This window comes from Hemicordylus capensis, chromosome 5 (assembly GCF_027244095.1).
Source record: "Hemicordylus capensis ecotype Gifberg chromosome 5, rHemCap1.1.pri, whole genome shotgun sequence".
In the NCBI taxonomy this organism is placed as follows: domain Eukaryota; kingdom Metazoa; phylum Chordata; class Lepidosauria; order Squamata; family Cordylidae; genus Hemicordylus; species Hemicordylus capensis.
The window spans coordinates 200044547-200059281 of record NC_069661.1 but is presented as its reverse complement, the minus strand read 5'-3'; the positions used below and the strand labels follow the sequence as shown (position 1 = coordinate 200059281).

Genomic DNA, 14735 nt, shown 5'->3' with positions numbered 1-14735 from the left:
TCCATTGGGCAAAGGGGTGATCTTTTGTGAATTGTTGAAGTTTACGTGTCTTTTAAGATTTCTCCCATAGGGAATAATGGAGGTTTCAGCAGCCTCATAATTCCACTTGGGGGGCACTGGGGTTTCCCAGAGCGAGGGGTTGTGTAGTGCACATAGGGTGCCAACCACCTCCATACCCACAAGCCCATGGGGTACTGGGTTTTGTGTTTCTGAGGTGTTCATTGTAGATTCTCTGGTAGCATATGAGATTTTCAGTGAAAAACAAGAATCCACTCTCATATGCTACCAGAGAATCTACACTCAGAACACCACAGAAACAACAGAATCCAGCACCCCATGGGTTAGCAACCCTTCCCCTGGCCAATGTGGGGTCAGTAAAGAGTGGCAAGAAGCAAAAGAGCCAATGGGGAACAAGGAGGGAATTTTCAGCAGGTCAGCCCATGCTTTAGGTCACCGATCAGAAGGCTGGAAGGGTGGGAAATTCAAAGAGATGTCAAACACAAAATGGAGACTGACTCAGAGATCACCACAAAATGGAGGTCCGAAACAACAAAACTTTTTTTAGCCGAAATAGGGACGTTTTGTTTTGTATACAAAACTTTTGGATCTGGAAAATGGGTGTTTTGTTTTGTCTACAAAACACCCGAAACAGGCTGTTTTGGGTACAAAACGTTTTGTATCCGAAATGTTTCTCACATCCCTAAGAATGTGTACTCAAGCAAAGGTTCTTCAGGTGCTAAAATGCATTTAGGTTAGGTCTCTAACTGGGGTTCCACGTGATGTTTGAACCAGCCCATTGTCTGAGGCAAGGTATTCCTTTCTGGCATATCAAGGAAACAGGAGGATTTGACTACTGTCTGTGGTGTTGACAGGAGTAGGAATGTTGAACGAAGATTTCAACTTGGTGTCAAAATCATAGAGATGGAAGCAAAGATTTCTGTGTATGTCTCCCACGCAATTCAGCAGAGCAGAGACTGATAATTTCTGGTGGATTCTTTCTCTTTCATTTTTGTTGGCACTTCGCATAGTTACTTGTGTCGTTATCAGTTGTTCTTGTAAGATTGTGTATCAATTTGCTTTTCATTGCAGCCGTAGGTTATGTTAGCACCTTCAGTAATGCTCTGTTCAAGACCGGATATTACTTTGTTCATGCTACCACTTAAACAAATATACAGTTCAGATTTTGTTGACATTTATCACAAACTTCTGTTGCAATTCTCTGTTTATTTTGTACCCAGTGACACGTTCAGAAGAAATGTCAACCGATCTGGTCTGTGTGCTATTCTTTCTCCTTCCTGTGTTCGTAATCTATGATTATAAACGGGTGCTTATTTTTCAAAAACCATATAATCGGTTTAAAGTTATAATATTTCAGTCTATGCAGAACTATATTAAAAAGTTCTGACTCCAACACCTCAATTAATTCACAGGATAATCTCCATGATTGTTCGTGACTGTACAAATAAGCTATATATGTATCTGTATGTATGTGCGTACATGCATGATCCACAGTAAATCTGAGGACTGACTTCTTGTGCACATGATGCTGGCTTATGTGTCCAGAGATGGAGAGGCCTTCAGGAACATTTTCTATCTTGCTAAAACTATGCGACACAAACTAATTAAGACCAAATATTTCACTTTAAGCAGCTCGAATCCTAATCCTAAATATTTTACTTGGAATTAAGTCCCTTTTATTCAGTGGAACTTATTTCTATTCAAGAAAGAGACCAAGAACATTCACTTAGATACATTGGCCAACATCCAAACCAAAGACATGCTGGTGCAGATAACATTGCACAAATGCTTTGAGGGAGGGGTGGTTTTTGTCAATCTTTCCTTGCTTCCAAAGCCCACTGTGACTCCTGAAAACTTGCCCTTGAGTACTGAGTGATTCTCAGGGACATACATTCAGGAGTTGGAGTCAGCTTCAGAGGGAAGAGGATGTTGACTAAAATCATCCCTCCCCACAAAGCACACATGCATCTTCAGACATTCAGTCTTTGCCACTATTTATTCACCAAATCCAGTTTAAAAGAAAGCACAAAACATTAGTAGTGGCTCTCTTTTTCCTGAAGATTCGCCAAGGCCTGAGTCTGTAAATCTTTTAGAAGCTATATAAGACTTTGTATTCAACCTGGTTTTCAGTAGCCAAGGATGAGATAGAATAGTTAGCATACTACTACCCATCCTGTGCCCTTGGGGTAGGGCAGGGATATGCTCAATTAAAGAGTACTGAGAACTGTGGCCATAACCCTTCTGTTATGGACTTTGATTAAACCATTGATTAATCCTTTGATTGAAACATTTTAACTCTAACAACTCTGTCATAACGTATTTGTGAGTTGCTGTGCCTGCTTGACAGGATGGAGGAGTCTGCATACTGTGTTGTGCATGGTAACAATGTAAAATCTATAACTTGCTGCAAAACTGGCAGGAGGATATTATATTGTTGCAGGTGCATATTTTACTATGGGTTCCCATTGTATGTGTGTTGAGGAGGTGAGTTGAGTGGGTAGTGAGAGGAAACTTTCAGCGTGCTCTCAGATTTCTAAACTGCCGCCTGTGTCAAAGTGATTTGTTTGGCAGCCCAACAGCTGTTTGCAACACTGATAAGAAACATGAAAGGTAATCTCTCCATCACAGCTTTCATAGGCCTTCAAAGACATTCTGGCTGCCAGTGAGAAGTCCCATATTGATATATAGAGTCGATTATTAATATGGTGAAGTAAGATGTACACACAAGAACTGTCTGCTGCTGTCTCATACTGTTGAAACATGAACCAGCTTGACTCCAGTCACAACAAATAACAGCTCCATGCTTTATGCAGCAATTTGCAGTGTGTATGCCACTGTGTCCCACACTGACTGAAAAACTATGAATACTAGACATGTGTCCCTCCCATGGGAGACCTGGCCTAGTTAGGGCTGCTACGCTTGTGTACATGGGCATATAAGGATGTGCATCTGTCTGTCACACCTTATGTGTTTGGTGTGGGAAACATCAGTGTACCAATGGTGAGTACAGTCATAAAGTATGTAGATGCTCAGAGGGTGTGTCAGGAAGAGGCAATTTCGGCATGAATTCCACCTGTAGGTTGCACACAAGCCCATATTCCATTCTAATTGCTATGTAGTGCCCTAAGGGGTAGCAAAGGAGCGGCTGTTGATCCAGATGCGAAGTCCCTTTTCACAAGTTTGCTTTTTTCAGAACAATAGTAGTGCATTATTATTCAATGCTTGCTTTGCCTTGACTCCTCCCCTCTTGTTTTTAATCTCAGCCTGCAGGTATCTGCATAACATCTGTCTTCCCATTTTTACAGACAGACATCTCAGTTCTTTTTGTTTTTTCTGCACATTCTAGACATTTATTGGTGTTTGTAAGTGCACATTTAGCATTACAGGAGGTCCTTGTTTTTAGCTGGGGTTACATTCTCAGCTGCCATAGCAAATGCCAAAAGCTGCAATATTTGAACCCTTGAAGACCTACTGAATACTGAGGAACCTAACCCGGTCATTCCAATAGACACAAGATTTCCATTATTGTGGTTTCGGCACTTGCACCCCACGTTAATGGAAACCGGATATATATAGCCTCACTGCAAACAACCAAAACTGCTAATGGAGAAAAATTAGTCTCCTATATTTGAAAGGAAAACCCCCAATCTTAATAGCCCCATGAGAGAAATGGGCAAATACAATCACTATACAAAGTACTGAACAGGGACTTTGTAGGACAAGAACAAAAGTACAAGATTAAGAAGTGCAATAAATTATAAATCCAGACTAAGTTGATTATGACCTATTTAAATTCATGGCACTTAGCATGACTAGTTTAACAACTTTCCTCATTGCTTTCAATGATATTGAATCATGACTATTTTGAGGGCTGCCCCTTTCAGTCTTGATGCTCAAAATGGATTAATTCAGGAGAAAGTTAAACATGCCTAAATTCCATTGAAATTAATGAGACTTAATTGTGCCATGTATCTTTCTTTTTTCTAGATTGTGCCCATTATTTGATCTGGTTGCCTTCTATCACCATCTGTTTCTTCATGTTCTGCTGCAGTTATCCTCTGAGGATTATTGTGTAGAATTACCTTGAGTTGCTACAAAGAGATTGGCTTGCCACTGCCTAGGGTTACTTCTTGAAATGTGGTGTGAAGATAAGTTTTAATTAGTCTTCCCTAGTCATAATCATTCTGAATTTACAAGTAACCTTGCTTCCCAAAACTTTTTTAATTTTAGGAGTTCAACTCTACCTTCAGTTTAGTTATATCATATATATCCTTTTTAGTAGCACAGAGATGCAATTAATCTATAATTTATTTATTTATTTAGTTCTAGATCATCTGTGAAAGAGATGGGTTCCAGCGAGCGAGAAATTGTGGTCTGGGTTTGCCAGGAAGAGAAAATTGTTAGTGGACTGACAAAGCGCACAACTTGCATTCAAGTCATTGAAGCTCTGCTTGAAGAACATCAAGTCACCTTTGCAGAAAAGAGGTTTCTCTTTGGACAGCCCAAGGATTACTGCATTATAGAAAAATGGAGAGGTTCTGAGCGCGTCCTTCCTCCACTCACAAAAATGCTGAGACTTTGGAAAGCCTGGGGAGAGGAGCAACCTAATTTGCATTTTGTCTTGGTCAAGGCAGATGCTTTCCTACCCTTCCCATTGTGGAGGACAGCTGAAGCCAAGGTAGTTCCAAACCTAGAGAGACAATGGGATATCAGCCCAGCAAATTACATGAAGATGTTGCCAGTGGACAAGCAAAAGAAGATTGTGAGAAAAACTTTCCAAAAGTTGGCAAAACTTAAACAGGAAGGAGTTCTGCAAGAGAAGGACAATATAGAGACCCTGATCCACTTGATCCTTTCTCAGGATCACACCATTCATCAGCAAATCAACAGAATGAAGGAACTGGACTTGGAAATCGAAAAGTGTGAAGCCAAATTTCATCTGAATCGGGTCGAAAGTGATGGAGAAAATTATGTACAGGAGTCTTACTTACTGGCTTCTTCTAGTAAAACTGATCAGAAAACAGATATACCTCTTGGTCATCTGCAGGTGCAGGAAAGCCCATGCAAAACTGAGGGAATTTTACAGGTGGAAGAAGGACTAAAGCACTGCAAGTTGCTAATTGAAAAACTCTCTGCTGAAATTGAACAAGAGGTTCAAGGGATTGAAACAAATGGAGACACATGGACAGAGGAGCCATCTGAGAGTGAAGTGGAAACTTCTGATGTAGAACGTGTCAAGAATGAGTTGGAGACAAGTATGAAAGATGCTTTAAGGATCCACTCTCAGTTGAACTGCATCCAACAGGAGCTAAAATACAGGGATTTGATGCTTCAAAAGAAAGAAAAAGAGTATGGATTACTTGTGGAAGAGCTTAATACGCTGCATCCGAAAGACAAAACAGATTGCCGGTACCCATCTAGTGAAGAGCAAGCAAAGGGAAATGAAATTGCCACCAAAAGTTTCACTGGAACAGATCTTATCCTTAAAGTGACTAATTTAGACATCAATGATACAGACTCTGATACTGGAATCAGCTCCACTCACAGTCAAGACTCAGAAACAGCATTGGGGGACATCATGTTGTTGTCCACATAGTTGAAAACCATTATGGATGTTACTAAGAATGATTTAATATCCATGTGGTTGAGAGACATTAGGATGATGCTGTTAAGGTGGTATCTTTCATTGGTCAACTTCTGATGAGAGCTTCCAAGTTTATTTTATTTATTTATTAAAATATGTATATCCCGCCTTTCTATCAGACCCTCAAGGTGACTTACAATACAAATTCATAAAACAATTTCCTTGTTTTATTTAAAATTTAAAGCAATCAAACAACAGTTTATAATAGCAGTAAATAAAACTGGATTAGCACCAACATTTCAAAAAAAGTGTAATTCGAAGCAAATACTACTACTACAATGACAAATATTTATATACCACTTCAACCAAAGTTCTCAAAGCGGCTTACATAGAAAAATAAATAACATATAAATAAAATTCCAGGGTTTCTTCTGGTGTATTCCATCTGAGAATTTTCAAGAATAGTCAAACAAGTTTCTGTAAATCAAGTGAGGGATGGAGGGCTTCTTCACATCCCTAAAATAAAATTAATTCAGACCAAAAGCTTTCTTTCTTTAAAACAATGTTTTAACTGCTCATTCCAAGTTAAGCAATAAAGTAACAATACAGACTTCCCTGTGTTGTGGGGAAGACATCCAGAGTCTAGGTATTAAAGTAAAAAAAGTCTCATCTCATGTCAAATTTCAGGTGGTGAGGAGGGAATCAACAAGGCCTCAGTTGCTAAATAGATTATCCAAGCAGACAAATACAGAACACCACAGTCCTTAAGATATTGTGGACCTAGACCATTTAGGGCCTTAACAGGTAAGACCAGCACTTTAAATTGAGCCTGTAAGCAAAGCTGTAGTCAGTGCAACTCTAATAGCACTGGGGTGATGTGATCAGAACACTTCACGCCAGGCAACATTCTGACAGTCTGGAACCAACTGAAACTTATAAACCCTTTTGAAAGGATGTCCCACAAAAAGCATGTTGCAATAATTAAACCTGGACACATCAAGAGAACACTTGATCATCATACCAGTCTCTGAAAGTTAGGGAAGGAGATCTGGCAAAATTATATGTACAAATATTCATAATTTAGTCATTTTAATGTGGTCCATGTTGAACATTTTAAATACAATTAAAAGGGGGGGCGATGATGAGAAGCAAAATCTGAATCCATTGACCACTTAAAGTTACCACCCAATGTACTGTGTATCTGTACTAGGTGTGCTGAGGAAAATAACTTCTAACTATATACCAATCCAGTGCCATGCAGTACATTTTAACACATATAGAAATTATGACCCTGTTCACTGTATCATCCAAAGGAGAAATGTGGGTATTTCCTTCCATTATATGGCTCTAGAAATCCTTCCCTGACAGGTATGCATAATTAAGCTGCTGTAGCTAAGTCTAGGACTAGCACTGACAGTGAAAGTGGAAGAGGAATTCTTTCCAGAACCACTTAAACCACTTAGTTTGTTATCAGCAAATGAAGTTTTGAGGAGTTACTGTAGCTTTGAGCTGTAGTAGCTCCTTTTAAGTAATTTTGGTCAATGGTTTGCATTTGCAAATTGGTGATGCACATTTTGCAGGACAGCTGTTTTTTTTAATCAACATCCAGTTGACATAATTCACAGGAGGGAGAACAAGGCTTACATAACATAATAAATGGGCTTTACTTTGCAGTGTCATGGGACTGAATAACTGTCTGATGCCCAAGGTTCAAACTGTCACCACAAACATTATACAGATGTAGTAAATATATAGGTTTTATGTGTGCATTTCTGTGTTTGTGCATATATATATCTCTATATATACATATATTAGCTAGGCAAGAATCAGTTCAACCAACTCCTGGACTTATATTTTAGACCGGGCCTTTCAAACATGTAAGCTCTCAGGCCTCAAGTACTATGTCAGCTGTCTGTTCTAGCCCACCAAGGTATTTCTCCCATTACTGGTGGACTGTAGTATATAGCTGTCATGGGCCCTGGGGGCACATATGTGAAGGGCCTGTTTTAGACCAGAAGGCAGTGTTTAGAATGGACAATTGAAGCATGATTTGTGCTTGTGTTTTAGAAAATGTCTTTTTCCTTACTTTCTGACTTGTGTTTTTCCAAAACATCAGTTGGCCGCTTTGTTTTCAAAATGACTGGAAAAAGCTCTTAAATGATATGGAAAAATATTCTGAACTCTTTAAACTATACATTCTGGATCTTATGAAGATATTTTGTATAAAGATCTGTCTGTTGACTGCGTCTGTGTTTTTTTGTTTTTTTTAATCGTGGCTGCATCATTTGACACTATATTGAATGCTTCAAGAGAATATGACTAAACTCTCTAATCTATCTGTTCCTAGTGGAAACACAGACATATAGCAGACCAGCTATCACAGATTTGTAATAATTTATTAATGCTTCCCAGCATCTTTTTATACTTTGTGTAATGATATGTTTCTAATGTTGAAAATAGGCTAATGTTTGTCATTAGGTAGTTTAAAATATTCCATCAGATTTCAAATAAATTGATTTCCAGATCTCACACCCTTTACAAGCTGCAGTTCACTAGTGACTCTAAAGTATCATTTACATTGTGAATGAGAATTAATGTAATACATTACTTGGTGGTTGACTTAGATGTAGTGAGTTTCACCCACATTGTAGGCCCACTTCACCCCCTCTGTATCTTTAGAATGAATGCCTTCTTAATTTAGGGAGAATTGTAATGAGGCAGGTCACAAACCACTGAGGATTTCTCTAGTGCACGCCCCACTGAAACAAATGGGACACTTGCATAGGCTTACATATGGACTAGTGCTGCATTTGTGCGACAGTGCTGACATCGACACTATCCTATGCTATCACTTGAGGTGTGATTTTTTTGCTGATCCCCCTTCCCTCTCAACTCCCTGGTGCCTTTTGAAAATATGTCCCTGATGGTTGCTCTGCACTCAGGAACATATTTTCAGGAGGCACAGTGGAAAGGGGAAGATAGGCAAAATCTTGATCCCCTTCAGAGGAAAAGGGAGATTGGCAAAAATAACCTTCCCCACCGCCACCATGTGACAGTGCAGGTTACTGTGGATGCTGGCACTGTAGCATAAGCGCAGTGCTAGTCTAGAGGTCAGCGACAAAAGTGATGTTCCATGGCTCTGGGTCATTGTGCTGTGGCATGCTCTAAGATAGTCTATGTTGGTTGAGCTCAGTGTCGGTCTAGATATAATACATCACCCTGCCTCTCCTTTCTTGCCCTACTCATTAATATCTGAATTTGATCTTTTATTTAATGAGGATCTACATTTCAGTTTATGCAGAAATAAAACTTAGCCTCACTGCCAGGTATTGCCATGGTATGTTTGTGTGGGAGAAGTGTAAGACTAAACTAAAAACTAAGCTTCTGTTTGTAGGAGGATGGGAACTTGCAGGAAAACTTCCAGAAGAGGAAAACTGGAGGATGAACTTCTGTACCTGCACAGAGGAAAGGTTCTCGCTCCTTCTAGTTGAAACTAAGCAGTCTGGCCAAAGAATATGAGAGAAGTGATTTAACACTTGGGAACATTTGTATGCCCCAGCCCCTTGCATTACACTCTGGCTCTAAATATGAACTATGTGAAACCTAGTATGTTCCAGCAAATTTGGTGAGGCTTGCTTCCATGGAGAAGCGTTAGTTGAGTATTAAGTCATCACATGCATACAGAAGTCACAGCACTTTCATTCAAGACAAATATATGTAGGAACAGGGTTTCGGAATGATTTGAAAGTTAATCTAAAAATAAATGAGACAAAGTCCCGTCCCCCCGCTTTCCCTGAATCATATTCTTTCATGGCACAGAGAAACACAAAAAGATTTCCTGGCTGTTGTAATGTGGATACCAGAAGTTACTGAAGAATATATAGGCCCAAATCCTACTAACATTTGAATAAAATAATTGGGGCTTAATTTAGTCACAGTTAACTTGCCCCATAAATTTTAATGAAAATTAAGTGCAATTAACTTTACTTCATTTGGAGCAAGAGCATGAAGTCCATTCACTAATCATTTGTGATCATCTGTATTCTTCTGTTGCAAGAGTACAAAATCATTATTTTAAGGTCTATCACTGTATATCTAAAGTGCTGTTTATATAAAATATTATTGATAGCTGACAGATTGCCTTACAGTTCCTTTTTAAACAAACAAATAGCCACAGAATTTGACTTAGCATCCAGTTGCATTGTACAAGGGCAATAATTAGAATTGTAATATACATATTTTCCAAAATAAAGTGACTACAAAAGTAAGATTGCATGTTGTTTAGTTTTTATTCTTTAACTCTTCTGCCTGTGATTTAATAAAAGGATTTTATTTGAGTGTTCCCAAATGCCTGATCATATGAACACTAATGGGAAACAAATACCCTAAAAAACCCAATGAGTCAGTTCAGATAATACTTCCACCTAACACATGATTAGGGACATGTATGAGCACTTCTTCCCCTTTTCCTAGTGATGTGGTTGTCACCCAAAATGGCCCCTCACATGTCCACATCCCTAACTGTGCAGTAGGCAGGCTGAGTCAAAACATTTTTTGAATCAATTAGCAGCATATTGGGAACTAAGGATTCAGCACATCTTGCAAATGGTTCTGGAAATTCTTGAAGCATAGCTTTGGGTGATCCTCCTGGCTGTTTTGTTTTCACTGTCAAGGAGCTGAACACATTTTCTTCTTACTGTGGTGAGAATGCAGACATCCTGCAAGACAAGGAATCCTAGTGGTCAATAACAAACCTGTAGACTCAGTTCATTTTTATTTTATTCCTATTGACATTCTACCATCTTTGATCCAAAATATTTTGGCGACAACAATGAATACACCACTGAGAGACCTTAAAGGCCATGTTGAAGACAGATTATGGAGAGAATCTATCTATGTGGTCACTAAGAGTTGACACTGACTTGACAGCACATCAGTCAAAAATAGTTTCTGAGGTGTATTTGATGCATTTTTATGTACTTCATATCCACAGCCTAACCTAAAGTTCCACTTGAGTTTCAGTACACACACGTATATTTTATATCCATATTGGTGTCAATCACAGCGTTATACCAGCATGCAAATTGGTTCGCAGCATTTTCTTTGACATTGAAGTGAAGGAGGAAGTCGTTCCTCACAAGGAAATTGCATTTGTACATAAGCATTTCCTTCCCACAACTCTCACACATGCAAGGAACCACTGGACCACAACTTCAAGCTGTTGAGCTTTCTTGCAGTCCAGCTTGCTTTCCTCCACACATTGAAATAAATTCTAGATCCACTTTTAAATAGCCAGAGGATGTTGGATCAGCACAGCTTCTGCAAAGAAAATTGAGTTATAGGAAAGCATTTGTAAGGGAATGGGGAGGAGGACCATTCTCAGAGCCTGTTTCAATGATAGTTTTCCCTCCTGAACTTGCCCTTGTGGTTAAGAAGAGTGCATTGGAGTCAGAACATTGGCCCATCTGGCTAAGTATTGTCTATAAAGACTGGCAGTGGCTTCTCCTAGGTTGCAGGAAGGAGTCTCTCTCAGCCCTATCTTGTAGTTGCCAGGAAGGAAACTTGGAACCTTTTGCATGCAAGTATGCAGATGCTCTTCCCAGAGTGGCTCCATCCCCTAAGAGGAATATCGTACAATGCTCACACTTGTCTCCCATTCAAATGCAAACCAGAGTGGACTCTGCTTAGCCAAGGAGGCAATTCATGCTTGCTACCACAAGACTCAGAGACACCTAATGGCACAGCAGGGAAGTAACTTGCCTAGGGAGCAAGAGGTTGCTGGTGCGATTCCCCACTGGCATGTTTCCCAGACTATGGGAAACACCTATAGCGGGCAGCAGCAATATAGGAAGATGCTGAAAGGCATCATCTCATACTGTGTGGGAGATGGCAATGGTAAGCACCTCCTGTATTCTGCCAAAGAAAACCCATGGCTCTGTGGTTGCCAGGAATTGGCACCGACTCAAAAGCACAACTTTACCTTTACTACAAGACCAGCTCTCCTGTCTCCTACTACCAACCCTTTGGATGCCCCAAGTGGGCAGCATGCACAATTAAAGCTCCCACGTGGGTGTGCACCATCACACAACCTTCCTCCCAGCAAGAGAGAGATAGTATTGCCATGGCAGGCACAGCACCCAGCATCACAGTCCACAGCATGATGGAGATGGTTCTGAGCACCATCGAGGAGGAAGCAAGACACAGAGCCCAGCAAAGACACAGAGCCCAGCTTGCTGTGGGCACTGGGGCATTTGGGGCCCATGGGTTCAGCAGTTGCCCATGATGAGGCAGCAAGGTTTTTTGTCTTCTTTAGGAGATTTGATGGGCTGATTCTGCACTCCAGGGTGTCAGACAGAAGCCACAACATTGCAGTTTTCTGAATCTCTCCACTCCCCTCATAGCTGCACTCTGGTACCTAGGTGAATTTTGCAGCCATGGAGGTGGATGGGCAATAAGTGAAGCAGGTGAAATTTGGGGACCAGGGATACAGCCTCGAAGAGTGGGTGCCCTCCCCGCCACACACACACCATTATGCACCAAAGGTACCACGGAGAGAAACTTCAACATCAGGCACAGCAGTGTGAGAATTATGGTTGAACAGGTGTTTAGGAGACTAAAGGCCAGGTGGTGCACCCTCTATACCTTGCTGCATTTTGAGGAGTATCTAGTGCCAAAGGTAATCATGGCCTGCTGCATTCTGCACAACATATGTAAGGAGACGTCCTGCTGGAGAAGCCCATGGACCCCACCCACACATCCAGAGGGCAAGAGCAGTGGTGAAGGGACACCTGGTGGAGATGGGGATGCTGCACTGGTGGACCTCACAGCCCTGCTCCTGAAGATTGTTGGCAGCCGCAGGGAGGCATGGGCAGTGAGAGCAGCCTTCACAAAACACACAGGGGAGCATCTTCCGCCAGCCTACCACCAAGGCAGGCAAGTGCATGGTTTTGGAAGGGTGCACTGCTCTTAAAACCCGTTATGGTAGCACACTATGCAAATTGAAAGGCTACCAGTGTATTGCTGTTAAATAAAGTTAATGAAGTCTTAAATAAACCCATGTGTCCCTTTCCAAATGCACTGGCCAGGTCCTAAGACCTGGCCAGTGGTGTGGAGGGTGCAATGAGGTTTAGGTGGTTGGATGCAGCAGAGGAGGACATATCCTGCCCCATTTGCTGTATACTGAATAGGGATGTGTCCAAAGTTGCTTTGGTGCCAGCAGGGGTAGTTCTTTAAGGGCGGGGGAGGGTGCTCTCACCTCTCCTGCCACATTTCCCTCGCCGGCACTCCGTTCTTTTCAAGCCCCTCGGGGTGGCAGTGTTCCTCCCTGCCACCCCATTGTCCTCATCAGTCAGAAGGAGCCAGAATTAGCAATCATGCGTGCACTCATCACATGCCCCGTCTGTTGTGCATGCGCGCACATGTGATGGGTGCACACATGATCGCTACTTCTGGCCAGTGAGGACAACGGGTTGGCAGGGAGGAATGCTGCTGCCCTGAGGGGCATGAAAAAAATGGAGCGCAGGTGGGGGAAATGTGGCAGGAGGGTGAGTGCACCCTCCCTCACCCTTAAAGAACTACCCCCGCCGACGCTGAAGCGCTGAAACAGCCCCCGGAGCTGAAACGTTTCGGAGGCCTTTATAATGGCCTCCGAAACATTTTGGGCTCAAGCCTAGTACTGAATGGATGGTGCTGGGAGTACATGCTGCATGGAAAGCTTGCTTTTAATGAACCAGAAGATGTGTTCATCCATGGATCCTTAGGTTCAGAGGGTGCAGAGGGAGGGAAAGTTAAATTATTTGACAGCCATGGAGAGGAGAATGGCAAGTGGGCTTCCCAAGTCTGCCCAGTGCAATGCCGCCTGCATCCAGAGCCCCTGGTGGCGCAGTGGTAAAACTGCCGCCCTGTAACCAGAAGGTTACAAGTTCGATCCTGACCAGGGGCTCAAGGTTGACTCAGCCTTCCATCCTTCCGAGGTCGGTAAAATGAGTACCCAGAATGTTGGGGGCAATATGCTAAAATCATTGTAAACCGCTTAGAGAGCTCCGGCTATAGAGCGGTATATAAATGTAAGTGCTATTGCTATTGCTATTGCTATCCAGTCAAATGCCTAGGGGAGTAAAGAATAAAGTGCCCTCGCCCAGATGGTTGCCCACACAAACCCCCCACATGTGGGTGTGCCCCTCTGCAGTCCTGACTCTCAAAGAATTAGCACACAACTCAATACTCCGCTGCAGACTTATAGGAAGCACATAGCTGGGAGTACAGCCAGGAAGGGGTTAAACTGTCATTGGCTTGAAGAAGATGGCTGGCAAAGCCAGAATGAGCCAAGCATGATTTAGAGACCCCTTTGGGGATCATGGCCAATGGTGGCCACCTGGACAATGTGCTGAAACCCTGCCCTCAGTCTGGTGATGTGAGCGGCATATGGCTGCCTGGGATACAACCTCAATGGCTGAGGAGGAGGGAGGGGGCACCCAGCCCTGAAACTGTAGGCTGCTGAACCATGGTTGGATGAACTTCTGCAAAGTGATTCACAATTTGAAAACTTAACCGTGGTTTCATCAACCTCCAGTTTGGCATTATATGTGAATGTGGGACACACACACACACACACACACACATATGAAACATACTGGGAGGACATCTGGAAAAGATGACAGGATGGGCAGGCTCTCTCTCTCTCTCTCTCTCTCTCTCTCTCTCACACACACACACACACACACACACACACCCCTTCTTAATCATGTGGACTGGTTGGGAGGAGGGAAGTATCATCTGAATAAACTCCAAGCGACTACAGAGAACATTCTGAAATGTCCATGGATCTTTATTTTGGCCTGTCTTCTAAGATTGCCAGAAGACAGCATTTTTTGAGCTTTTACACTGTGCTTAAAATACATTACATGCCTTTAACAACAACAAAAACAACAAAAACCCAAACACTTAAAAATAGTGGGCAATCTTCAGACTACGTTAGTGATTATTAAGTCCCATTGAAATTAATGGGACTGAAGTTAGTCATGGCTAAGTAGTCTGGACGCTGCCCGCTAAGTACAATGAGTGAATTCATGTTAAAATGGATCAAGGAATGTCAGATCCTAAAGCAAGAACCGAATGAATCCATCCATTGCCT

The 14735-nt window shown here is 41.9% G+C and overlaps 1 protein-coding gene across 2 annotated transcripts in view; it reads left to right on the top strand.

The window, feature by feature from the left end:
- The window catches only part of RASSF9 (Ras association domain family member 9), a 37204-nt gene extending 29358 nt beyond the window's left edge, over positions 1-7846 (top strand). For both annotated transcript variants that reach the window (XM_053257874.1, XM_053257875.1), the window contains exon 2: positions 4342-7846. In XM_053257874.1, the coding sequence (XP_053113849.1) occupies positions 4342-5614 (1273 nt within the window). In that variant the 3' untranslated portion in view covers positions 5615-7846. The remainder of the gene's footprint in view (positions 1-4341) is intronic.
- The last annotated feature ends 6889 nt before the right edge of the window (positions 7847-14735 follow it).